Source organism: Oncorhynchus keta, chromosome 7 (genome assembly GCF_023373465.1).
Source record: "Oncorhynchus keta strain PuntledgeMale-10-30-2019 chromosome 7, Oket_V2, whole genome shotgun sequence".
In the NCBI taxonomy this organism is placed as follows: domain Eukaryota; kingdom Metazoa; phylum Chordata; class Actinopteri; order Salmoniformes; family Salmonidae; genus Oncorhynchus; species Oncorhynchus keta.
In genome coordinates this window covers 27323744-27349545 of record NC_068427.1, presented here as the reverse complement: position 1 = coordinate 27349545, position 25802 = coordinate 27323744, and the positions used below count along the sequence as shown (strand labels likewise).

At 43.2% G+C, this 25802-nt stretch overlaps 1 protein-coding gene across 3 annotated transcripts; it reads right to left on the bottom strand.

The window, feature by feature from the left end:
- Window positions 1-1680: 1680 nt before the first annotated feature.
- Window positions 1681-21604, bottom strand: LOC118386253 (serine/threonine-protein kinase LATS2-like). 3 transcript variants are annotated; one of them, XM_035773840.2, is made up of 10 exons: window positions 21372-21604; window positions 21061-21273; window positions 15473-16152; window positions 10477-10609; window positions 7667-9201; window positions 7051-7293; window positions 6574-6913; window positions 6283-6465; window positions 6071-6177; window positions 1681-5946 (listed from the first exon to the last, which is right to left on the bottom strand). In XM_035773840.2, exons 3-10 carry the CDS (start codon window positions 15824-15826, stop codon window positions 5416-5418), a joined length of 3426 nt encoding a protein of 1141 aa, XP_035629733.1. In that variant the 5' UTR covers window positions 15827-16152; window positions 21061-21273; window positions 21372-21604; the 3' UTR covers window positions 1681-5415. The 3 variants fall into 3 exon arrangements, with proteins under 3 accessions (XP_035629733.1, XP_035629732.1, XP_035629731.1); XM_035773839.2 differs by having other exon boundaries at window positions 21061-21241; XM_035773838.2 differs by lacking the exon at window positions 21061-21273.
- Window positions 21605-25802: the final 4198 nt, after the last annotated feature.

Here is a 25802-nt window from a genome sequence, read left to right as displayed (position 1 = left end):
AAGCTGTTTAAAGGCACAGAACTATAGTTTGTTAACAAGAAATTTGTGGAGTGGTTGAAAAATGAGTTTTAATGACTCCAACATAAGTGTATGTAAACTTCCGACTTCAACTGTATATACAGTGCATTCAGAAAGTATGCAGACCCCTTCACTTTCTCCACATTGTTGCATTACAGCCTTATTGTAAATTTGATTAAATAGTCCCCCCCTCAAGCTACACACAATACCCCATAATGACAAAGCAAAAACAGTTTTATTAGAAATAAACTGAAATATCACATTTACATAAGTATTCAGACCCTTACTCAGTACTTTGTTGAAGCACCTAAGGTAGCAATTACAGCCTCGAGTCTTCTTGGGTATGAAGCTACATGCTTGGCACACCTGTATTTGGGGAGTTTCTCCCATTCTTCTCTGAAGACGCTCTCAAGCTCTGTCAGGTTCAATGGGGAGCGTTGCTGCACAGCTATTTTCATGTCTCTCCAGAGATTTTAGATTGGATTCAAGTCCGGGCTCTGGCTGGGCCATTTAATTACATTCAGAGACTTGTCCCGAAGTCATTTGCCCATTGTCTTGGCTGTGTGCTTAGGGTCATTGCCCTGTTGGAAGGTAAAGCTCCACCCCAGTCCGAGGTCATGAGCGCTCTGGAGCAGGTTTTCCTCCAGACGTGATGCTTGGCATTCAGGCCAAATAGTTCAACTTGGTTTCATCAGACCAGAGAATCTTGTTTCTTATGATCTGAGAGTCTTTAGGTGCCTTTTGGCAAACTCCAAGCGGGCTGTTGTATGCCTTTTACTGAGTAGTGGCTTCTGAACTCTGTCAGAGTTACCATTGGATTATTGGTCACCTCCCTGGCCCAAGGCCCTTCTCCCCCCATTGCTCTGTTTGGCCGGGCAGCCAGCTCTAGGAAGAATATTGGTGGTCCCAAACTTCTTCCATTCTTCAATGCTGCATAATTGTTTTGGTACCCTTCCCAAGATCTGTCCCTCGACACAATCCTGTCTTGGAGCTCTACGGAACAATTATTTTGAGCTCGTGGCTTGGTTTTTGCTCTGACATGCATTGTCAACTGTGGGACCTTATATGGACATATGTGCCTTTCCAAATGTCCAGTCAATTGAATTTACCACAGGTGGATCCAATCAAGTTGTAGAAACATCTCAAGGATGATCAATGGAAACAGGATGCACCTGAGCTCAATTTCAAGTCTCATAGGAAAAGGTCTGAATACTTCTGTAAATAACTTAATTTTGTTTTATATACATTTGCAAACATTTCTACAACCTGCTTTTGCTTTGTCATCATGGGGTAATGTGTGACATTTTTCATAAATCCATTTTAGAATAAGGCTGTAACGTAACAACATTTGGAAAAAGTTTAAGGGTCTGAATATTTTCCAAATGCACTGTAGCTCTGTGTTTGTTATCTGTCATGTCTGTAAATTATGATGACTTAATGTTGTCTAAACTCAGTGCTCTTCAATGCCAGACAAGTTCCTGTAGAAGTCCAAATAAATTAACTGAATTGATCCCCATCTTTCACCTTTCTCACATCAACAGTTTTTTCTCAATTTTCTGCTAAAATTGGTTAAGTGTAATATTCAAAGCCAACAAGATTCAATCATATTATTCATCCAGACATAACATTGTTTGAGGCTTTGGAATTACAACACAAGTCAAAGCTGGTTAATTTAAATTTATACATATATTTTACACGTGAGGACAGTGAAAGCATTTTTTCAAATTCATACATATGTAAAAAAAGGTGATATACTGTCCAAATTATATTGTCTATAATACTGTAGACAAAGAGGTTCGAACATTAGCTCAGAGGAAATTAAAAAGAATATAGATACCAAAAAATATGTATATCTGTATAAATATATATTCAAGAGTAACAAAATTGTACTATACATTAAGGAGGATCAAAGACATGAGAAACTCCCGAGAGTAAAAATACAAAAAGGTACATAGATTTTAAAAAATCCCATCATGAGTCATTACATAAGATCTCAAATCAGTCAAAGATTGTCAGTCATCACTTTCAAAACTCAGATACAGGGAAACCACACATCATCCACAGCACACCTAATACAAAACACTCATACACACGAGAAAACTTGCCTCGGTGAGCAGTTTCTTTTTAAAGCTATTTTTCACTGAGTAGTCCATCCTGGTGGATTGGCAATCCCACTTGCGCTGACAACGGTGATCAAATTAAGTGAATTTGATGCCCAATCCTGAAGACATGAGGCATATTATTAAAAACATGTCCATTTCAATTAATTTTGTCATGCAAGTGAGCAAAAACATTAATGGCACGTTTAAACAATTGTCATTGTTTAAAATATTTCCCTCATATTATGTCACAAATCTGATCTTGAGATACATATTGGTGCACTTAGAATGTTTGGGAATTGACTTACGGCAGAACTTGCAACTTCTTGACCCTTCCGTCAGTATGCAATCACATATGGAATACTGTTATTCAGTTGGACATACAAGACTGCGTCAATGGTTGATTGTCAATAAGCATATGGAGATATTGGAGAAAATAAAGCATTCTGCTTTGAGCAGTGCTCCACTGCATAACAACAATTCTGTAACACAAGCATAATATTAATGGTCAAATTAACCTGTGGTCATTAGGATGCATTAAAATGTACCAATAATAGCCTGTCATTTACCATACTTGGGCTTGTAATACAAAGGAGGCTATTTATTCATATATTTGACACTTTATAACCAATCCTGCCCAGCTTTCCTTTTGTCTCTGAAACACATCTTTCTCTATCACTGTCTGTCTCTCTCCCTCTTCCATCCCTACTCTCCTACACACAGGGCCAGCCCAATTGCAGAGAGCAGGAATGCTGCTGTCGTTATTCTGCACAAACACTGATCATCAACATCATCTTGTGGTGGATAGACATGCACCAACATTCATTGAAAAAAGCACTTTCAAACTCAAACACACTGGCAATCAAACCCACACTTTTCTTTTTACACAAAAAGGAAAGAAGTACGTATACATGAAATAATGATAAAAATGCAAATAATAATATTAATCACAATAATAAGCAGCATTGGGTCATGTAACTATACGGAAAATATATATATATTTGTACATAGCGTGTTTCAGTATTAAAAAAATCAAAAGGATAATTGTAAGTGTTTACAAAAGGATATATTGTATTTTCTGTATTGCACATCGTCATACTATCACATGTTTCTGCCATGTCTCCAGACAGACCGAGGAGACTGTGTGGACACTTGGATGTGTTAACTCTATAATACTGCGCGTGTGGAAGTGGTGCACTAGCAGGTTGGACTTTGAAATGTCAATGTGGCTAAAAAGCACGGCATCAGTAATGTCACTGTACATGACAGTCTTAGAGCAGGTGTACTGTATGTGTTGTGTTGAGACATGGATAGAAGTGACTGCTTACCAAACAGTACATGACAGTCTTAGAGCAGGTGTACTGTATGTGTTGTGTTGAGACATGGATAGAAGTGACTGCTTACCAAACAGTACATGACAGTCTTAGAGCAGGTGTACTGTATGTGTTGTGTTGAGACATGGATAGAAGTGACTGCTTACCAAACAGTACATGACAGTCTTAGAGCAGGTGTACTGTATGTGTTGTGTTGAGACATGGATAGAAGTGACTGCTTACCAAACAGTACATGACAGTCTTAGAGCAGGTGTACTGTATGTGTTGTGTTGAGACATGGATAGAAGTGACTGCTTACCAAACAGTACATGACAGTCTTAGAGCAGGTGTACTGTATGTGTTGTGTTGAGACATGGATAGAAGTGACTGCTTACCAAACAGTACATGACAGTCTTAGAGCAGGTGTACTGTATGTGTTGTGTTGAGACATGGATAGAAGTGACTGCTTACCAAACAGTACATGACAGTCTTAGAGCAGGTGTACTGTATGTGTTGTGTTGAGACATGGATAGAAGTGACTGCTTACCAAACAGTACATGACAGTCTTAGAGCAGGTGTACTGTATGTGTTGTGTTGAGACATGGATAGAAGTGACTGCTTACCAAACAGTACATGACAGTCTTAGAGCAGGTGTACTGTATGTGTTGTGTTGAGACATGGATAGGCGTGTGACTGCTTACCAAACATGTATGTAATCACGAGACCCATATCCACAACAATGCAATGATTCACACTTGTAGTTCACCTTCCTCAGAACTAGCTCAATAAAACATAGTCATCATAATAATACCGAGAAAGGAATTGATTGACTCAAATAACAATATCATCCATGGATCTGGCAGCTGGCACTTCAAACAAAGGAATTTGTTGTTGTTCCTACGAGTATTTCCCCATCACATCCATTCCCCTGGGTCTGACACTCAAAACAGAATCATTTAGTGGTGGTAAGGGAACAACATAGTGGCTCTCTAACCACAAGATGGCGGCATCCCACATCACCTATTTGGAGGAAAAGAATGTGTGTGAAGTTGAAGGTAGGAGACACACAGCTAGTTAACCTTGGGGGAATCTCTAGACTGCCATGTCAGACATCCAAACAACATAGAAATGTGTAAGATAACCCTGTGGTTTTAGAGGACTTCAGGTGGTTAGCTGCAGAGGACAATCTCATTGCCCCCTCCTAGATTGTGTAGTTCAACCATCCTGCAAAGTGTGTATGTGTATGTGTATTTTGGTAGCTTATTTTGTCACAGCTGTGTGAGAAGTGTTGCGTTTTGATTCTTCCCGCTAGTTAATTCAGTCCAGTCCAACCTAACATCCAGCTCAGTCTCCAAAGCACACACTGGTTCTAGTGCCTAAGTCTCAGAAAGGAAGAGACAAGCAACCCATGAAACAGCAAGGGTTTGTGTTTACTTCATGGGGTAAGGTCAACCTGGAAGAAGTGATCTCTGTAAGACCCAGGGTGGAAGGAATGGGATAGAGCACTATGACCACTAGAAACACGCATGGTCACGGTCCCAGCGTCAAACTCTTATCTGAACACTTTTGTAAACCTCCACAGTGCAGTGGGAGCCTTTTAGAAGAACTACCTGTTCTGATGAGTCTTTTTTCATAACAGTCCTCTGGCATCATTATCCCATGCCTAGCCCTTGTACAGTTCGTTGTTTCTTGGTCCCAGATCAGGGGTTCTTACTGTAGTCTCTGCTCACGCTGCAGATTCCACACAGTAGTGCTTGAATTGTTGAACAGATGTCAGGCCGTCCTGTTCTCAGTATCTCACTCGCTCTCAGTCTCTCAAAACCACATATACAGAGGCACGCACACACACATGAACATACATTCACAGTGGTAGATGGGAGGTTGGCAGACAGGGTCCCAGGTGCTGAGTGTTGATTTGCTGGAGAGAGACAGCGAGAGAAAGCGAGAGGGGGGCATGGTTTAGAAAGCCAACAGTCTTGGCTCTTCTACACATACACAGGCTCACAGCCCTCCCCCTGCTCTTCCTCCTCCTCATCCTCTTCCTCCTCAGGGCCCATGCTGCTGGCTCCGCTGTGGCTGGGAGGCCCCTGGCTGTGGCTGGTCTCTGGGGGCTTGGGATAGCGGAAGGGGCAGCCGTTGTCATCAAAGAACCTGCGGAAGGTGAACTCGTAGAAGGCGTGCTCCGGGTGTTTCCCGTGTGGGGTGCAGAGGGTCTCCCAGGCCCGGGTGCTGTCTCCGCTATCACTCCACGCCCCGGGACCCCCTTCATCCTCCACTGGGTCGAAGTTGGAAGTGTCCATGGGGTGGGCAATCTTGGGCCGGTAGGGGGCGGGCTGGGTGCGCAGGTTGCTGGAGAAGTCCATCTGGTCAAAGAAGGGATGAGTTTTGATCTCGCCGGCGCCGTTGCTCCCAAGACGTTCCTCTGGGGAGCAGCAGAGACGGCCGATGATGTCGACAGCCTCGGGGCTGAGCTTGATCTGCGGGGGCACCTGTAGCGTGCTCTCCCAGTTTATCACCTGAAGAGGAAAGGGAAGGGGGAGACCGTGAGGATACAGTATGTTTCAGAGCTGCAATTGAGGAGTGATATGGTATTTCCACATTCAGTAGTTTTACTGAGCCGTGAGTCGACTGACTACTAACCTTAATCTGTGTCTCAGTGGGTGTCGGGGCCAGGAAGGGGGGCTGTCCCACCAGCATCTCAAACAAGATCACTCCCACACTCCACCAGTCACACAGCTGGGTGTACCCTGCAAGGACAACACCAAAACTGCTCACTAACAAGATCATAATACACTTCTTTATTTCATATATCAAACATACAACTACTCCACCATGCCCGGTGTTGCCCTCACCTTTGCGCAACAACACCTCAGGGGCGATGTAGTTGGGCGTGCCCACCAGGGAGTGTGCCAGGCAGCGCTGGTGTTGCCGTGTCGCCCGCTGCTCTAAGGTCTGCAGCCGGTCGCCACAACGACAGTTGGACACGTCGTCCCAGAAGTCACTGGGCTCCATGCTGTCCTGTCTGATATGGCTCCCTGGAGAGAGGAGAGGATATTACATATAGATCATATCAAGGGGAAGCCGTCTATACAAAAGCAACTACGCAGTGAAAGAACTTGTCCTTTGTCTTGTCCCCTGCTCACCTTTCTGATAGTACTTGGAGTTGTGCGTCCAGCGGAAGCCAGTGCAGAGGCCAAAGTCGGTCAACTTGATGTGTCCGTCCAGGTCGATGAGGATGTTGTCCGGCTTGATGTCGCGGTGGATGAAGCCCATCTTGTGGACACTCTCGATGGCCAGCGTCAGCTCAGCCACGTAGAAGCATGCCAGCGGCTCGGGGAAGATGCCCATGCGGATCAGCAGGCTCATCATGTCTCCTCCGGGGATGTAGTCCATGACAAAGTAGAGGCTGTCCCGGTCCTGGAACGAGTAGTACAGACGCACCACCCACTCGTTGTCTGCCTCCGCCAGGATGTCACGCTCAGCCTTAGGGTTAGAAATAATAAGAAAAAACTTTATTGTCCATTCCACACCAAACGCTGAAATGCGCTTTTGGCATCACAATACCATGGAAACATCACCAGGTGCAACGCGTCATCATGATAATTTGCCTTCAGCTTTACCTTGACGTGGGCCACCTGGTTGCGGTTGAGCACGTCCTTCTTGCGCAGCGTCTTCATGGCGTACAGGGCTCCCGTGTCCACCTTGCGGGTCAGGCACACCTCACCGAAGGCCCCGATGCCCAACGTCTTGATCTTGATAAACATGGCCTTGTCCATCTTGGCACGGCGCAGCCGGTTGTAGTTGGACTCCTTCTGGTTAAGCATCTTCCTCATCTGCTCCTGCTCCGCCTCTGATAGGCCAGCCTGGAGGAAGGGGGAGGGGAAGAATAAAAAAGGTTGAGTTGCCTTGGTAAAATACTGTATACATACCTTACTACAATTATATTATATTTTATATTTGATGTTGCCAATGTCTCAATCAACTGTGAATGTAGGGGGAAAAAATATCTAATGTATTACTTGACTAGTAAAAGCCATTTTTTGTTTGTATGATTTCATAACATTCTATCAAAAGGACTGAACCCTGAGTAATTGTTTTTCTAAATGTTTTGGACAAGCTGTTACATATAAAGCCATTAACTCATTGACTCCCATTCTAGGCATGTAGGGTTTTCGAGGTGTAGGGTCTTGAGGACAACACAGGTCCTCAAAACCTTTAGGTCTCTCTCTGTCTCACCTTGGACATCTCCTGCTCTAGCTGCAGCCTGCGGTTCAGTTTCTGCTGATGGGTCTTCATCACATTCTCCACATGCTGCTCCATGTAGAACTTGAAGGCGAATGGCGAGTAGCTTTTAATGCGCGACTCCCTCTTCTCCTGATCACGTCCATTCTTCCTCACCGGCACCGGCGATGTCTGGATCTGCTTCTTGTTTTTCACTGCCTTCTCTCCTTTCCCAGACTTGGTCGTCTCTTTCACCTGGCTCTCCTCTGCCTTTCCTCCTCCACTACCACCATGTGGCCTAGAAGGAGTGTTGAGGTCTGGGGCTCCACACATAGCTCCTCCTGGTCCCTCCAGGGGCCCTGCCTCTGAAGCAGCCCCAGACATGTGCAGGGTTTTGGGGTAGGGAGGTGGTGGACAGCGGGTCTCCTGGGCATGCTCCAGAGAGTAGGCCTCTTCAGGCATGTAGGCGAGGGGCTCAGATGCTTCCTGAGCAGCCAACCAGCCAGGGTGACACGGCCCCACAGCAGTCTTCGGCTCGGGCCTCATTACTCGGATGCTCTTCACTGGCTGCTGGATGGGGGGCGAAGTCACCGCTGTGATGGTGTTGGGTTGTCCCAGGGACGGGTCCTGTTTGCCGGGAGCTGGGGTGACCAGGGTGGGTCGGACGTTGTTTGGGGGCACTGACCGGTTGTTGAAGGAGTTGGTCCTACTGGGGACCCGCACCTCTCCCCGGAAGGGCCCCTGAGGCTGGGGCTGCCTGGCTGGAGGGGCCCCCTCAGGCCCCTGGGGACCGGCCCAGTGGTGCTGGTGCTGCTCGTACAGGTCCAGGTTAAGGCTGGCTCTAGAGGGTGTGAGCAGGTCAGAGAAATCTGGACCCAGGGCAGCGGCGGCTCCACCGGGTGAGCGGGACATCATGTGGACCTGGTGTGAGGTTGGGCTGGACTGCTGGGGGTGGGGCGGTATGTACATGTTAGGAGGGTACCCTCCCCCATTCTGGCCCATGACCCCTTTCCCCTGCATGTTGACGTAGTTGTCGGGTGCCAGCGGCGGCATCTTGTTCTGGAAGGAGGCACTCCTCTGCACGCCGTAGCTTGAGGGCTCCAACATGTGAGGCCGGACGTGGCCATAGTCGTAGTGGGGACCTGGGACAGGGCCTCCTGGTGCCTGGGGCTGGAGCTGCAGGGGCTGGCTGGGGACGCTGTAGCCCATCATGGCCTGCTCCATACTGCCTGGATAGGCATTCTGCGTGGTGCCTGGGGTATACATGGGGTTCCCTGGATTGGCTGGAGGGTAGGCTGCCATGGCTGGAGTGTAGGCTCCCATGCTGAGAGGGCGTCCCATGGGGTTACCTATGGCAGGGCCCTGTACCGCGACCGAGGGGGGCATCATGTAGTTCATGACAGGAGAGGTGCCCATGTAGGCGCCCTCTGGCCCATAACCAGCACCCTCATACATTGGCGCCCCCATCTGGTGGTAGGGAGGCATGGCGCCCTCACTTGTTCCCTCCAATGGTGGTCTGTGGTCCATTGAGTTTGGAATGCCCCCTTTGCCTGTGGACAGAAATCATAGTGGGGAGTGATTTCATATCCTTACTGCATTTCAAACTTTATGTGCATATATTTAGAATGTACCGTGCATTCAGATACTACTCAGACCCCTTCACTTTTCCCACATTTTGCTAAATTTCAGCCTTATTCTAAAATGGATTAATTAAAACATTTTCCTCATTAATCTACACACAATAACCAATAATGACAAAGTGAAATCAGGTTTTTAGACATTTTTGCAAATGTATTACAAATAAAAACTAGAAATATCTTATTTAGATAAGTATTGCTATGAGATTCAAAAATGAGCTCAGGTGCATCCTGTTTCCGTTTATCATCCTTGAGATGTTTCTGCAGTCCACTTGTGGTAAATACAATTGACTGGACATGATTTGGAAAGGCACACACCTGTCTATATAAGGTCCCACAGTTGACAATGCATGTCAGAGCAAATACCAAGCCATGAGGTCGAAGGAATTGTCCATAGAGCTCCGAGACAGGATTGTGTCGAGGCACAGATTTTTATTTTACCTTTATTTAAGATCTGGGGTAGGGTACCAAAAATGTCTGCAGCATTGAAGGTCCCCAAGAACACAGTGGCCTCCATCATTCTTAAATGGAAGAAGTTTGGAACCACCAAGACTCTTCCAAGAGCTGGACGCCCCGCCAAACTGAGCAATCGGGTAGAAGGGCCTTGGTCAGGGAGATGACCAAGAACCCCAAGCTGCAGGGACTGGGAGACTCGTCAGGATCAAGGGAAAGATGAACGGAGCAAAGTACAGAGTGATCCTTGATGAAAACCTGCTCCAGAGCGCTCAGGACCTCATACTGGGATGAAGGTTCACCTTCCAACAGGACAACGACCCTAAGCACACAGCCAAGACAACACAGCAGTGGCTTCAGGAAAAGTCTCTGAATGTCCTTGAGCCCGATCGAACATCTCTGGAGACAGATCTTGAGAATATCTGCAGAGATGAATGGGATAAACTCCCCAAATACAGGTGTGCCAAGCTTGTAGAGTCATACCCAAGAAGGCTCGTGGCTGTAATCGCTGTCAAAGGTGTTTCAACAAAGTACTGAGTAAAGGGTCTGAATACTTATGTAAATGTCATATTTCCGTTTTTTACTTTTAATACATTTGCAAACATTTCTATCAACCTGTTGTAGCTTTGTCACCAATTTAATCCTTTTTAGAATAAGACTGTACATTTATGAAATGTGGAACAAGTAAAGGGGTCTGAATACCTGAATGCACTGTATGTGCATGAGTTGTATTACCTGGTGAGGTCTGTTTGATGACCTGGACGATGAGTTCATTGCGGGGGTCCAGGTATCCCATCTTACTGATGTACTCCAGAGCAGCCTCGATGTTTCTGCTGCCCGTCTGCTTCAGAGCCCGCACCGCCATTTCCTGGTGGCAAAACAACGGTGTTGAAAAGACACTGATAAATCATTGAGAGACTGTGACTGATGACACTCATCCATCTCATTTTGTGGAACAGATTGCATTATTTTAGTGCCAGATAGTGTATAGCCTCTTCTGTTGTCATTGTCTCTTCTATTGTCAACCATGCACACATAAGGTCATGATGATTTAAACAGCCCCTCAGCAGGCCTTGCACCTGTATCCTCTTCTACTGGGGTCATGCACCAGCCACTTCCTGAGCCACACACACAACAACAGAGAACCTTCCCTTTTACATTCTTTCAACATTTCAACAGCACGCTATTTTTATGACAAGGACCTCTATGGTGACAGTCCTGTACCATACTGTAGTACATATTTTAGGATTTATATAAAGATCATGCAGGTTATCCTACTATTTTCATACTGGCTGATAGGCAGCGTACAAACAACAACAGCCATTAAACATCAGTGAGTGAGACGTGAAAATAAAAACGACACAAGCTGTGACCGTTCTTTAACGGTCCTTCTGTAGCTCAGTTGGTAGAGCATGGCGCTTGTAACGCCAGGGTAGTGGGTTCGTTTCCCGGGACCACCCATACGTAGAATGTATGCACACATGACTGTAAGTCGCTTTGGATAAAAGCGTCTGCTAAATGGCATATATTATTATTATATATTATTATTATATTATTATTATATTATATTATAATTATTATTATATTATTATTAGCCGACCCACACCTACATGAGGAAATACCCCTTAATGTCATATTGACCTCACTCTAAAGACATTCAACCCATACCTCAGTGTGGCCCTCAGTCAACACAGGCATTCAGCCCCACACTGCCACCGCTGGTAAATTAGAGAACTTCAACCAAATCCTACTGCTCATCTGAAAGAACCACTGGAGGTTGTTGTTTAAAACATAGAATCAAGACTAATCTTGACGATGTTGAATATGAATATTACATTTGACAGAAAATAAACTAGGGCTAGGGTTGTGGCGGTCATTAATTTTTGTCAGCCGGTTATTGTCATGCATAAAGACTGCCGGTCTCAAGGTAATTGACCGTTAATGAACATAAACACGTTTAGCATCTCCAGACCTCCACGCATACAAGCTGCTGATGTGCGCCTTTGGAACGTCTGCATGAAAGAAAATATATAAATCAATTGAATATATACCATCACCAATTAATGTATTTTCAGCAGGTCTAAAGAAACATTATTTGAAGAAAATGTATTTCAGAAGAACAAAATGTGAGTTGGCCTACTGTATGTTATCTGGCTATGTGCCATGCCATAGGCTGTAGGCTTGTTAATTTAGCAGACAAGATATGCTTATGAGTCATGTTCCATTATTTGATATTATTTTATAGTAATAAGAATATAATTGAACAGCTGAATAAAATAGAAAGTATATTTTTCAAATTCATGGAGTGAGAGTGCACATATGAAGTGGCTATGTTGAGCGTAAAAGTAATCATTTGAAACAGGTCCTATTCACTAGATTTAGACTTATTTGTCAACTGTAGTTGAGAATGATACAAACCTTAAAATGTTTTAGAAATCAAAAGATATATGGGCTGCACGATGAAACTATAGGATAGAGGACTTTAGAAAGTCGCAAAAATATGTTCTAATTTTACCCATCAGACTATATGACTAAGTTTAATCTTGTCTTTACTAATATGTAAAATTAGTTTTGTTTAGGTTTGTTTAGGTTACTCCGGTTACTTCACAACTGGTGATATTCTGCCCAAACTGTATGCCATGGGCTCTGTTCCCACCCTGTTTCTACAGCTACTCAGTGCTTCAGTTGGGAAACCAAGTGAAATCTGTTTGGGAACATCGATAGTAACATATTTTCACACCTAAACATTTCATGAAACTGTTGCCACCCCCTCTCTCTGTACGCTGGAGAAAGGAATGAAGAAGAGAGGGTAGGAGATGGAAATGCACAGTAGTGAGATATTCTCTAGCTATAAGGTCATGTGTCAGCCTATTAACTATGAAAATAAATAAAATGCCCTATTACTAGGCTATTCAAAATCAAATTCACTACAAACTGTAGACTAACTCAATTTAGGATAGACCAATTATATACCAAAGATATCTTAAAATCAGTATTTTTATGTAATATGCAGAAGGCTATGTATTGTATAACAGCACAGAAATGTTAATTCTGTTTTGTTGGGGGGGGTGTCTTCGACTCATTTCGGCTTGGGCCTATGAATATGCATAAGTTCTCAAATCAAATCCAATTTTATTTGTCACATACACACGGTTAGCAGATGTTAATGCGAGTGTAGTGAAATGCTTGTGCTTCTAGTTCCGACAATGCAGTAATAACCAACAAGTAATCTAACTAACAATTCCAAAACTACTGTCTTATACACAGTGTAAGGGGATAAAGAATATGAACATAAAGATATATGAATGAGTGATGGTATAGAGCAGCATAGGCAAGATACAGTAGATGCATATGGATGTTTTGAATTAATCATTACCTTAGAAAGTGCTGTCTATTTCTTTGTATTAGACTTTGAAGCAATATCCACAACAACCATGTTTTCCACTCAGTTTCAACCCGTTGTTGAATTTCTTTCTTCAAATTGATCATCACAGTGAGGTGAGTTTTAGAAGCAGATATTGTTTTAGTTTTAGATTGTGTTTATGTCAGAGTGGTTAGAGGGTCAATAGAGCCCTGACTACCAGGCCATTTGCGACCTGATGATTGTTAGCGAGTTGGGTACTACTAACGCATATCTTGACTGCAGTCACCGCAACAACCATAACTAGGGCTAAACACATTTTACAGACTGAAGTGGACTTTAAACTAGTTTAAAGAGACTAATGCAGCTATTGTGTGTTCACAGGTTCTGACACAGGGTACTTCCATTTGCAGGTAGGAAACTTAAGGGTTTAAAAACAGGGCTGCATAGCGACAGAGCACAATCAGCTCTCAGAACCAGGAAACAACAGAGCCACAGTTATTCTACACAATGTGTGTGTACATCAGAGTGGGCCTGCCCATATCACTGAACCAAAACACACTCTTTCCCTCCCTTTCCCTCACGCATAACACACACACATACTAGCGTACAGGCACAGGAAACCGAAAATAAACGCTCACTTCCACAGGCCAGGAAGTAAAGAATTCCAGCTATTTGGAAATCTGTATTTTTGGGTGTCTTTTCCTCCCATTGCTCTCCTTCCCTCTCACATAGTCTCAACTTCTCCCTATGTTTGTCTACTAGACTCATGTGCCTAAAATATCCTCAACCACATTTGCACCCTTGTTATAATGGTTACAGCAACAAGCCAGGGAGTTCTCAAACACACACACACAAGGCCTCTGTCACATCCTGTTAACCTCATCATTACATAAAGGCAGCGACCACATCATTTCATATGTCAGAGGTTTAATATGCTTAGTGTGCATAAGATCCCTGTCTCCCCTCCACTCCGCCTGGCCCGCCCCTCGTACAGTAATAGTGCAGCCGCTGTACACATGAAGGAAGGTGGAGGAGAGGAAAAGAGCTGCTCCACACTCCACCCCTCCCAGTGGCCCCTCCTCGCTCCCCACCAAAACATTTCCTCTTTTACTGTGATTATGTAACTTGCCACAGCGCTGTGTAATTTGTGGCTGGAGGAGGAGAGGCTGCTGATAAGAATAAGGCCAGAGGGCCCTTGGGGATGGAGGGGGGTTGAGACTAGAGAGGCCACTCACTACAGTGGCCATTATGGCTGTGGAATGTGTAGGAAAATACAGGCCCGGGTCCACACTCAATGGTCTGTTCAGTGGCCCCTAGGTTACAGTCGCCTAAAAAGACCAGGACCGTCCATCATACGACACGCCTGGTGGCTGGTCCAGAAGACTAAAAGCATTTATGTAAAGGGCTGAGGACTGATGAAGTTGCTAAATGGTCGTAATGTTGTTGTTAATGTCTTTACTGGACCCGTTCCTCGGTCCGACTGGGTTAACTTGAGGAGGCCGTCCTAGGACAAACACAGTGCCAGGCGGCCGCAGCTTCGCTCACTGAGACACCATATCTACAATCCATCACTATGATGGTGAAAGCCAGACGACAGACAGTCAAAGTTAGTAGGCAGGAAAAGAGTTGCATCTATCTGGCTTGTGTCTTTCTTCCCTCCCTCTCACCCCACTATCTCTAATTCTACTGTGCCGAGGTCTGAGGAGCGTTTTTCCCCTAGCACTGACTTGAGTTAAGCATTCTTTAAAATGAGAGTGTTGCCATCACAGGGCCTGTCCTCAGGCCTGTCCTGAAGACTTCAACCACAGTATTGAGTCTGATTATAGTAACTGGTATCTGGCCAGTCCAAGTGCTTGGAACACACAGAGCCCTTTAAAATGCCCTGATCTTCAGCCAGTTATTGGTGTTTAAAGAGACTGAACTCTGCTGAACAGCCTGACCCTTATTACTTAGAAATACTCAGAGAAATTGCATCCCTGTAATAAGGCTATCCATATCTGAAATATAGTAGGCTTTATTTCTTTAGGCAAAAGGTGAGCATGTGTGAGCTGACAATTTCCTGCAGAAACCTTCGCTCTCCTCTTCTATCTCTCTCTGGAGTGGACAAGACATTCACTCGTTCCAAAAGAGGATGAAGAAACCAACTGATATTTTAACATTTCTGCGTTCCACATTATGTAACCATTGTACTGTACTCTGGATATTATGACATTGAATGGCGCTTTCAACATCCACATTTGTGAGTTATGTTAGGCACTTACAGGACATGATTATAGAACCAGCATTTAAGCTGAGACATTGATACAGACGAGAGCAGATTCTCCCACTTGAAAGCGCACAGACACTCACTCACTCTCCAGTCCTCACCTGGTCACAGCCAGCATTGACCAACTCCTGCAGCATCTGTCGGTTGACGTCTCCAGCAGGGTGGGCGGAGCCAGAGGGGCCAGACTCATTGGCAAAGGGCATGAGGGACCTGCGGATCTCTCTCAAAGCGTTCTGGTAGTTGTTGAACTTCTGAGGGGGTCGGAGCTGCTGCTGGCGACTCCCGGGGTCTTTGCCCTTGCTTTCGGTCCCGCGGCCCCCCTCACCCCAGGAGCTGCCCCCATGGAGGGCCTGGCTCACCAGCTTGGCTGGCTGCTTCAGCCCCTCCTTGATCTCCTGGAGGCGCTGGCGCGTGTTGCCCACATACGGAGCAGCGGGGAACGTCTTGGGCCTCATGACACTCCCCTGTTTTAGTATCTAGCCTAGGGAACTCACACCCAAACAGACACCCACAACTGACACACTGACACAACACTGGTAAGCTTACTCTGGAACTCTGTGACCTAAATAGATAAGGCCCTCCAGTAGGAGAGATTATGTTTCCTCCTCTCTTTCTCTTGGTCAAGGTTTTTGTTTATCTCTGTGTTGCTGGCTCCTACTGATAGGATTCCAACTGGCGTTCCATGTTGTGTGTTTTAGGGATCACACTCATTCCTATTCCAAGTCATGTGAGGGGTCACAAGGATGCCCTTGGCCCAAACCACTCTGGCTCCCTTCTGTACCTGTGGAGCAAGACCAGAGCAGAAAACGTTACTAAAATGTCACTGTATGGGTTAGGTCAAGATGTGTGTGTGTGGTCGGGTTGTGGTCATGGTGGCCTAGGGTTACATTAGTCACACACATCTCATCAACTGTGTGTGAACTTCTCCTGTGTGATCCAATATTATCTCCAAGAACATCGTCTACATTCTATTGTGGCAGTGCTACTCTCTGGGGCATAATAGGTGTGAAGGAAGCATATTTATCTGTGCACACGTGGAATAGTCACATAGCAACAACAATGTATTATTGCAGTGTAATTGTGTAACATAGCTTTTGTGGTATAAAACCCTATTATTCATGTATGATCGTGTATTACATTTTATTAATGTATTGGACCTGTGTAACTTAGGAATGTTCAATTATGACAATTATTAAAATATAGGTGGTTAGCTTAGAGTGTTTGAGGCGTTTTCTGACAAACACAGCACTCACTGTGAGTGTAGTTTTTCTAAACAAACATATATTTAGGATGGTAGTGCCAAGCACCATAACAATCTCCAGAATATTTAACCTCAGCTCCCATTCTTGCTTTGCGTGCCACATCTGACCCATAGCATTCCATTCCACAAGTGACGACAAGAAAACTCATACCATTGCATCACGGGGCAGAGCGGACCAAAATAAACAACAGAAAAATAGATTTCCACTGAAAAACAACAGAGAGGAGAGTAGAGACAGGGTCTCCTTCTTACAAGGCTCATACATGTTTTAAACCCACTAGTAGGAACAGTGGGCTGGCCTGCAGTTGACAGAGTGTACTCATGTGTATAGTGTACAGATGAATCAGTGATTGCTTTTCTACGTGTATAATGTCATTTTCTATGTTTGATTGTGTGTTTTTTATGTATACACTGAGCCACAACCAACATTTTCCCACGGGATAATAAAGTAATTATCTTATCAACCTATCTGATCTCGGCAAAAGATCTAATTGTGATTTTTTTTCTCTCCAAATATTGAGATTTGACATGCAAAATATATAAAAGAACTGGAATGATTTTAATTAAGATGCAAAGTGGAACACAGCATCGTGCTTGTTTGGAATAATCTGTTGACTGCATTTGACCCAACAGAACATCATGCACACTTATAATGAATCTAACAGCAAGGAGGAAGTGAGCCCGGCCATTTTAGCAAAAAAACAAACAAAAAAACCACCCTTTTTTGGCTTGTTATTTTGGCATTAATTCGTGTCACATCTCAGTTTGAAAACAATGTCCCCCCCAAAAAATTCCTTGATTTAAAAAAGCTGCATACAAACATGGTCTCTTTCTTGATTAAGGCAGCTCCAAAATGCAGGTGTTTCAGCCCAGCTCAGTGCTTTCTGTGGTGGAGGGACAGGCAGCGGAAATAGAGTGTAGGTGTTGGTAATCGACTCCAGTTGCGCCGTGATTGGCTCAGTGTTGTGTCACTCACGGGGACACTACGTCACCACCAAATCTACAGGGACAGCTAGAAAGTTCAGGCCCCCTTGGGTGCTGCCATAGATTTACATGAGAAGTGCCTGTCCAAGAACACTCAAGGTCATTGGCCACAGATAAAATGGCTTCAAATCACGTTATATCTACCGTAGCTTTGATTGGACTGATCATGTCAACATCATACTTTCACTATCTTAGCTAGCAAGCAGTCATCCTCATGAATTATGACAATCTCCTGGCAAATCCATTTCAATCCTTGTCATATGAAGAGAAATGATAGATTAAACCTATCGGTGCTCATTGGGCCATTGGACAAAACATTGCTCAACAAGTCTGAAATCGCATATTCAACAATGAGTGGTTTGGAAGGAATCGATGGCTAACTGCAAGAGTTGAGAAGCAATCACTATTTTGCTTCCCCTGCCTGCTATTAGGTGGAGAGGGTGTGTGGTCCAAGTCTGGATTTATGGATAAAAATAAAAAAAATTGGTCTGAAAGGGTCTCTTTTCCAAGTTTAAAAGGATGAACATTCACAAGCAACACCATGGGCCAAAACAGGTTGAATTACATTGGTGTGTTCAAGACAACTCGGAACTTGGAAGTCTGGCCTCTTTCTAGAGCTCCGACCTTAAGATCACTGACATCATGACTCTGAGTTACCAGTTGTCTTGAAAGCACCATAAATCGAGATTGCCAGACTTTGATGACAAAGTTTGCCCACAAGAAGGACCGCCGTGTTCAAGTGATCACAGCAATGGTGAGTCCAAAAATATGTCTTGTATACTGCTGCATAAATGTAATATGCCAGGAAGATCCACTACATGACCAAAAGTATGTGGACACCTTGTCAAACATCTCATTCCAAAATCAAGAGCATTCAAATGTAGTTGGTCCCTATTTGCTGCTATAACAGTTTCTACTTTTCTGTGAAGGCTTTCCACTAGATGATGATGGAACATTGCTGCGGGGACTTGCTTCTATTCAGCCACAAAAGCATTAGTGAGGTCGGGCATGGATGTTGGGCGATTAGGCCTGGCTCGCATTCGGCGATCCAATTCATCCCAAAGGTGTTCGATTGGGTTGAGGTCTGGGCTCTGTGCAGGCCAGTCAAGTTCTTCCACACCGATCTCGACAAACCATTTCTGTATGGACATTGCTTTGTGCACAGGGGCATTGTCATGCTGAAACAGGAAAGGGCCTTCCCTAAACTGTTGCCACAAAGTTAGAGGCACAGAATCCTGTAGTGTCATTGTATGCTATAGCGTTAAGATTTCCCTACACTGAAACTAAGGGGCCTAGCCCGAACCATGAAAAAACATCCACAGACCATTATTTCTCCTCCACCAAACTTTACAGTTAGCACTATAAAGTCGGGAAGGTAGCATTCTCCTGGCATCCACCAAACCGGTCCCATTTTGTGAGCTTGTGTGGACTACCATTTCACGGCTGTTGCTCCTAGACAATTCCATTTCACAATAACAGCCCTTACAGTTGACCGGGCCAGCTCACGACTTGTTGGAAAGGTGGCATCCTATGACGGTGGCACGTTGAAAGTCACAGAGCTCTTCAATAAGGCCTCTCTACTGACAATGCTTGTCTATGGAGATTGCATGGCTGTGTGCTCGATTTTATACACTTGTTAGCAACGGGTGTGGCTGAAATAACCAAATCCAGTCATTTGAAGGGGTGTTGTTGCCTCTACCTTCTTAACCTTTGTGCTGTTGTCTGTGCCTAATAATGTCTGTACCATGTTTTATGCTGCTACCATGTTGTACAGCGACAGAATTCAGAATGTTGCTACCATGCTGTGTTGTCAAGTGTTTATGCCTTTATCTGTTGTTGTCTAGGTCTCTCTTTATGTAGTGTTGTCTCTCTTGTCGTGATGTGTGTTTTGTCCTATTTTTATATGGTCCTTCTGTGGCTCAGTTGGTAGAGCATGGCGCTTGTAACGCCAGGGTAGTGGGTTCGATTCCTGGGACCACCCATACGTAGAATGTATGCACACATGACTGTAAGTCGCTTTGGATAAAAGTGTCAGCTAAATGGCATATATTATATTATATTATTATATTCATTTTTAATCCCAGCCCCGTCCCCGCAGGAGGCCTTTTGCCTTTTGGTAGGCCATCATTATAAATAAGAATTTGTTCTTAACTGACTTGCCTAGTTAAATAAAGTTGAAATATATATATTTTTAAATCCACACACTTTTGTATATATAGTGTATGTCAGTAGCTAATAACGTTATCTTAAGCATATGATGTGTAGTAAGCTGCTAGTAGCCAATGTGTCTCACCCTAATTATTTGGTCCTTCTCCCCCTCAGTACTTAACATTTACATATTTACATTTTACATTTAAGTCATTTAGCAGACGCTCTTATCCAGAGTGACTTACAAATTGGTGCATTCACCTTATGACATCCAGTGGAACAGCCACTTTACAATAGTGCATCTAAATCTTTTAAGGGGGGTGAGAAGGATTACTTTATCCTATCCTAGGTATTCCTTAAAGAGGTGGGGTTTCAGGTGTCTCCGGAAGGTGGTGATTGACTCCGCTGTCCTGGCGGAGTTTGTTCCACCATTGGGGGGCCAGAGCAGCGAACAGTTTTGACTGGGCTGAGCGGGAACTGTACTTCCTCAGTGGTAGGGAGGCGAGCAGCTACTGTTATGACTTTGTGGTGCACATGTAGTCTATTGCCTGTTGTAGAGAAATGTCATCATTGAATATTGTAAGAGCTTTCCTTGTCTGCTTATTTATCCTATGGTTCTGACTTGGTGTACTGGGAGCATATTGTAATAATGGCCCATATTCTGAATTCTGACGCTGTACATTTCAAAAGTGCTGAACAAATAGTTATGACTACTTGCTCATTGTCTTAATCAAAATTATGGCTTGCCTTTTATATGCTCATCCTTCCATTATGCGATAGTTTGTACATTCAATTGTTTTATTGCTTATATAAGTCTCAGTATCTTATTCATCATTTTTGGCAATGACGGAATGATTTCATTGTTTTGCTTACTTTGTGTATTATAATGCGCTGATGTGTTTTTCTTCACGATGACGGAATACTATTTAATGTTGTTGGATCTGTAACCATGTTTGTCAGTGACAGTCTCTTCCCATTCAAATATATATATTTTTAACAATAAATTCAGTAATAGACCCATGTAATTCCAGCTGATATTGCGAGGGTTGTTTTGTTTGCGCAATGCGTTGTCTGCGCGTCGGTATATTGTCTATAAAAGTGGATCCTCCTGGTTGTATTTCCCTTACTTTTCAGACCATAGGCATTATAAAATATTGTGTAGTGGCTTTGCTGGCATACATCTAAAAAAAACAATTGGTCGAGTTTGTCCCACCAAGATTTACATGCTAAAATCGCCACTATATGAACCCGTCCATCACAGTGAAAAGTAAAAAATGGTTGTTTCAATATTCTTACCATATTGATCACTTCGTGGGTTTTCTTGTCGAGGTTGTGATTAGTTTAACATTTCGAGAGTGAAAGAACGTGGGGCCTTCTCAATTTAGCGCTGGAAGCAACGCAACTCCACAGCCTGGAGCAGCCCGACATTCCAATGAAGGGAGAATTTCAATCCCAGCAGTCTTTCTCTGGCCGAAAGCTGGTCGCGTTGGAAGAAATCCGAGGCTTTATCTTCAATTTAAATAAAATGCAGTACTAATAATAACTTTTATTTCTGTGTCTTCGTCAAAATAGTTAGGCTTTCCCAAAATATGAAGTTGTTAACTTACCATGAGATAGATGTATCATTCAGATTTAATCCGATAAAGAATCCAACCAAATACACTTTTCGGGAAACTTTAAATCCAATCATTTGTTGCACAACACATACGATAATTTATCGAACTTTCTCTTAATGGTAGGCCTGAGTAAATATCATGAAGAGACTCCATTTTCTCCCAACTCCAGGCAGAATTAGAATTCAGTACAAAATTGGACGACACTTACTGCATTGTTAACATTCCAGGAGTCACGTGAGGGACAAATGCACGTCAGCGCCACACATATTATAGGCGGTGCTTCCTACATGCATTTAGCTATATAATAATACAATTTGGAAATTGATTCTTGCATTTAGCAAAACCAACTAAATGTGTTCTGTACAAGAATAATATGAACCACACTCAAGATATTAATATTTGGTTTATATTCATAGGCAAATAATGAACACAACAAATAACCATTGACATCAAAAGGAGGCTGATAATCATTTGCATCATGGAATAGGGCAGGCTATGGGTCTTACATGCTTTTCATACACAAGAACATTGCACAGGTAAATAGCAATCAAGAGTAGTGCAACAAATTCATCTTTTGAAATGAATTGTAAAGAATGAAATACCGAGAATCTCACTGCTGATCGGTACACATAACAGTAGTATGTCGTTCTTTATGTTTACAGAAGAAAAGCTGTACCTGCTGCATGCCGACCCGGTCTAATGATTGTACTTGTAGAATAGATAAGCTTGTCAGTGGCCAACAACTTCACTTTGAGCCAAGTAGAAAGCATGAACCCCCAAGTGTGCGAGCCAAAAAAAGGGGGTGAAATAGGGCATTTTCTCCTTAGTTTAGTTTAGTTTTACAGGGACAGTGCACATTAATCAACATTTCATCCATGGACGAGCCCGTCACACTTCATATGCAATGTAGGCTATGGGAATGTAGCGTAGCTAGCTAACTAAATGCACACATTAAATACTTCCAAGATAGCTAACCACCAACTAGTATTGACATAGCTAATCAATTGTGATTAAATTAACTGCAGAGTTAGTTAGTCCTTAGTTAGCTAGCCCGTTGTGCTAATTGGTGAATATGCCAAGGTTAACTAGCAAAACAATTTGGCTACGGGATTATGGAGGGAAATAAATTGTGTTTGTCATCTAGCTAGTATCAACAAGGGCTTTCTACAAATTAGCAACATTAGCGAGACCATAAGCAATATGCACGGATAAGCATCGTCAACTTCTGGTTTGGAGTATTTTAATATGATTGAGTGGCTGACAACTTTCAAGGTCTTTGCTGTGTGAACTGAAAAAAAGAGATTGACTGCTGACAACATTCTGAGGTGATAAATACTGTCCGCAGGCAAACGGTTGACAATCCTACCAGTGTGTCAGAGCTTTAATGCATGGATAGCAAATTAATTAAATACATGCTTATGCTGTGTGCATCCATGGGTCTGTTACTGAACTTTTTGTTTAAAAAAATAATATTTGAATTGGGAAGAGACTGTCACTGGCAAACATGGTTATAGACAACAACACTATATAGTATCCCGTCATCGTGAAGAAAAGCACATCAGCTTATTATAATACACAAAGTAAGCAAAACAATGAAATGTGCATTTAAGCAATGAGAAGAAGGCGTGTTGTGCTATAGCATGTCTCTGACACCTAGGTAGGGAGTCGAATCCCATTTTTGGGTGTCAAGCTTCGAAATCGACTCAAGATTCAGTATTTTTGCAACGGGGGAAACTATTTTCCGTAGTCTATTTCGAGAAAAAACTTTCTTTCACAGAAAATAAAGAAAGAGCGAGCTAGCATGAGAGCGAATGGTGGAGGTGCACAGCCAGACATCTCGGCCAATAGGCAAACTGTCAGATCCGTAATCAAACGATTTAGGCTATCGCAATGCTGTATTTCGCAATTTCTTGGCTTGCGCATGTTCATTATAGTAGGGGATATCAATTAGTAGATAAACTATTCTACATGCAACAGACAGAAGACCAAACACTGGCGTTGTTCATAGTGAAGAGAAAGAGGCGCAGGCGAGGGAGAGAATCGGGGCAGACAGAAACGGTCAGAAACGTGCGCGCAGGCTATATTTAGCAATGCCTCGTAAATTCAAAAGTAGAATAAAGTTTATATTAGGCTCAGTGAATTGAAGTTGAACATCGCCAAATGCATCAGTTTAAATTAGGCCTAAATGTGCAATACAAAGTATTGTCTATCGCTCATTTAATACAACCCTGCCTGGCTATTGATGTCCATGGACAGGGCTCTCCAAACCTGTTCCTGGAGAGCTACGGTCCTGTAGGTTCTCTCCAACCCCAGTTGTAACTAACCTGATCCAGTTTATCAACCAGCTAAATATTGAATCGGATGCGCTAGATTATGGTTGGAGTGAAAACCTACAGAATGGTAGCTCTCCACGAACAGGGTTGGAGAGCCCTGTCCTAGGCAATAGATCGCAAAGCAGCATCCCCATTAAACTTTTTTAGAAATGGCAACTTCACTCTCATCCATAAATAGTCAAGTGCAAATACGGTCCAGCATTTCAAATCAGCTAGATGTGGTGCATTAGTAAGGACGTCTACCATGGATGGATCGCTAAAATAATGATTATGATCACACTTCATCCATGTAAATTTATGGGGAGACCTAAACATTTGGCAGCCAATCACGTGTCGCATATCTATCATGTTGACATTCTCGCCTATAATAAAAACCTACTGGCTTTGGAAAAAAATTAAGAATTACAGGGGACAATTTGGAAAAACTAATCCTGTGTGAATCGTTCTCTGGAATAATGCACATGTTTGGATAATTACAAAACCAACATCTCTAGTAATACCCGTCCGAATAGGGCTGTAAACATGGCAAAGAATAGGTTTATCAGCGTAGAGTGCGCCGCATCATCCCAAGGATGCACACAGCAGAAATATCACTCAAATATTCAAGTTCCTACACATCACCTTCTATATTCAAACAAAATAGCTACTTTATAGGCAAATGGGCAGCATCATGCTCATGGCAGTCCTCTTGAACGTAAATGTAGTCTTCCTAGTAGGACTCCGTAATGAGGTGGTGTATGTGCGCGCATCCGTTTTAGCGTATTTTGGGAGTCGGATGGGTGGTGGTAGGGTATCCACAGTAGTGTTGTTTACGCGACTTTAAAAAATAATAATCTCTTTTGACGCATTGCATGTGATGCACAATATGTAAACAATAGCCTAATGTACATTTACATTTAAGTCATTTAGCAGACGCTCTTATCCAGAGCGACTTACAAATTGGTGCATTCACCTTATGACATCCAGTGGAACAGCCACTTAACAATAGTAGCCTAATGTAACCAAATGTAGGAGTCCGAAGCACGTTTCTTCGCTATCTGCGGTAAGTGTTCGCCACCATATTGTCCAAACGTTTGTCACATGCGAATTGAATTGGTATTAAAAATTCAACCGATATACAGACCAGCGTACTGAAGGTCGGGTTTATAACACTTCCCTCTGGATTTTGTATCAGATTACCTTAGACACACGGAAATTAAATGTAAGTTCATTTTTTCAACATTCTGATGTAATGGGACTGTTCGGGAATGCTTAGCCTACATGTTAGAGACAAGTGGGAAAGTATTTAACTCTCAGATTCTACAAAGAGGCACCTAAACTGCACCATTAAATTCCCAGTACCTCTCAATCAACAGAACCAAAGACCATACACAGACTATGCTTGCAGACTGACATCCGTCAGCACTATTAACATGAACAAACTGGACGTGAAAAAAGAACAGACTTAACTCATGCTCAGAGAATGCATAAACCACAACATAAGTGACAAAGTGTTAGCCTACATTACTAGTGCTTTTTGAGGACAGTTGACATTATCTATATTTCTATCCAATTGGTGACATATTTTCATACGAATAACTCTAGAATCGGCATAACTGAAATACACATTTTCCCACCAAATGTACTTTTTTCGGATAAAAATCAGTGCGTGATGTACACACAAAATGTACTTTTTCGCATATGTTTTCATGTACTGAATACATATCTAAAGTTCAATATGTTTCCATCGCATTGTCAACTCTGGCAAAAAATTGTGTCACAAAAACTGTGGCTTTAAATAGCAAATGTGCCTATTCTGGCCTTGACACGTGCGCTCTAGACAACAGCTCGCAGATAAAGTGTGGGTATGCTGTGATGAGATTATTAAGGATAAGAGCAGGAAAAATATATTTGTCAAACGGCAGTCAAGCCTCGGCTATCATGTCACCAGAATAAGACTCGATATTTATTGGAAAGGAGCATCAAGATCACAGTGCACTTCCACGACCCTGTGAAGTTCATAATTGATTTAATCTATAGCCTAATAAACGGCATCGTTTCCGGAATCGTAGTGGGAGGACCACAAACCATATCATCACGTGACTCCAAA

Coding starts and splice junctions, on each gene's coding strand:
- LOC118386253 (XM_035773840.2), bottom strand. CDS start 15,826: ATGAGGCCCAAGACGTTCCCCGCTGCTCCGTATGTGGGCAACACGCGC. Junction 6,466..6,573: donor CTCCAAGTACTATCAGAAAG/GTGAGCAGGGGA, acceptor TCCTCTCTCCAG/GGAGCCATATCAGACAGGAC. Junction 6,178..6,282: donor TGAGGTGTTGTTGCGCAAAG/GTGAGGGCAACA, acceptor TTGTCCTTGCAG/GGTACACCCAGCTGTGTGAC.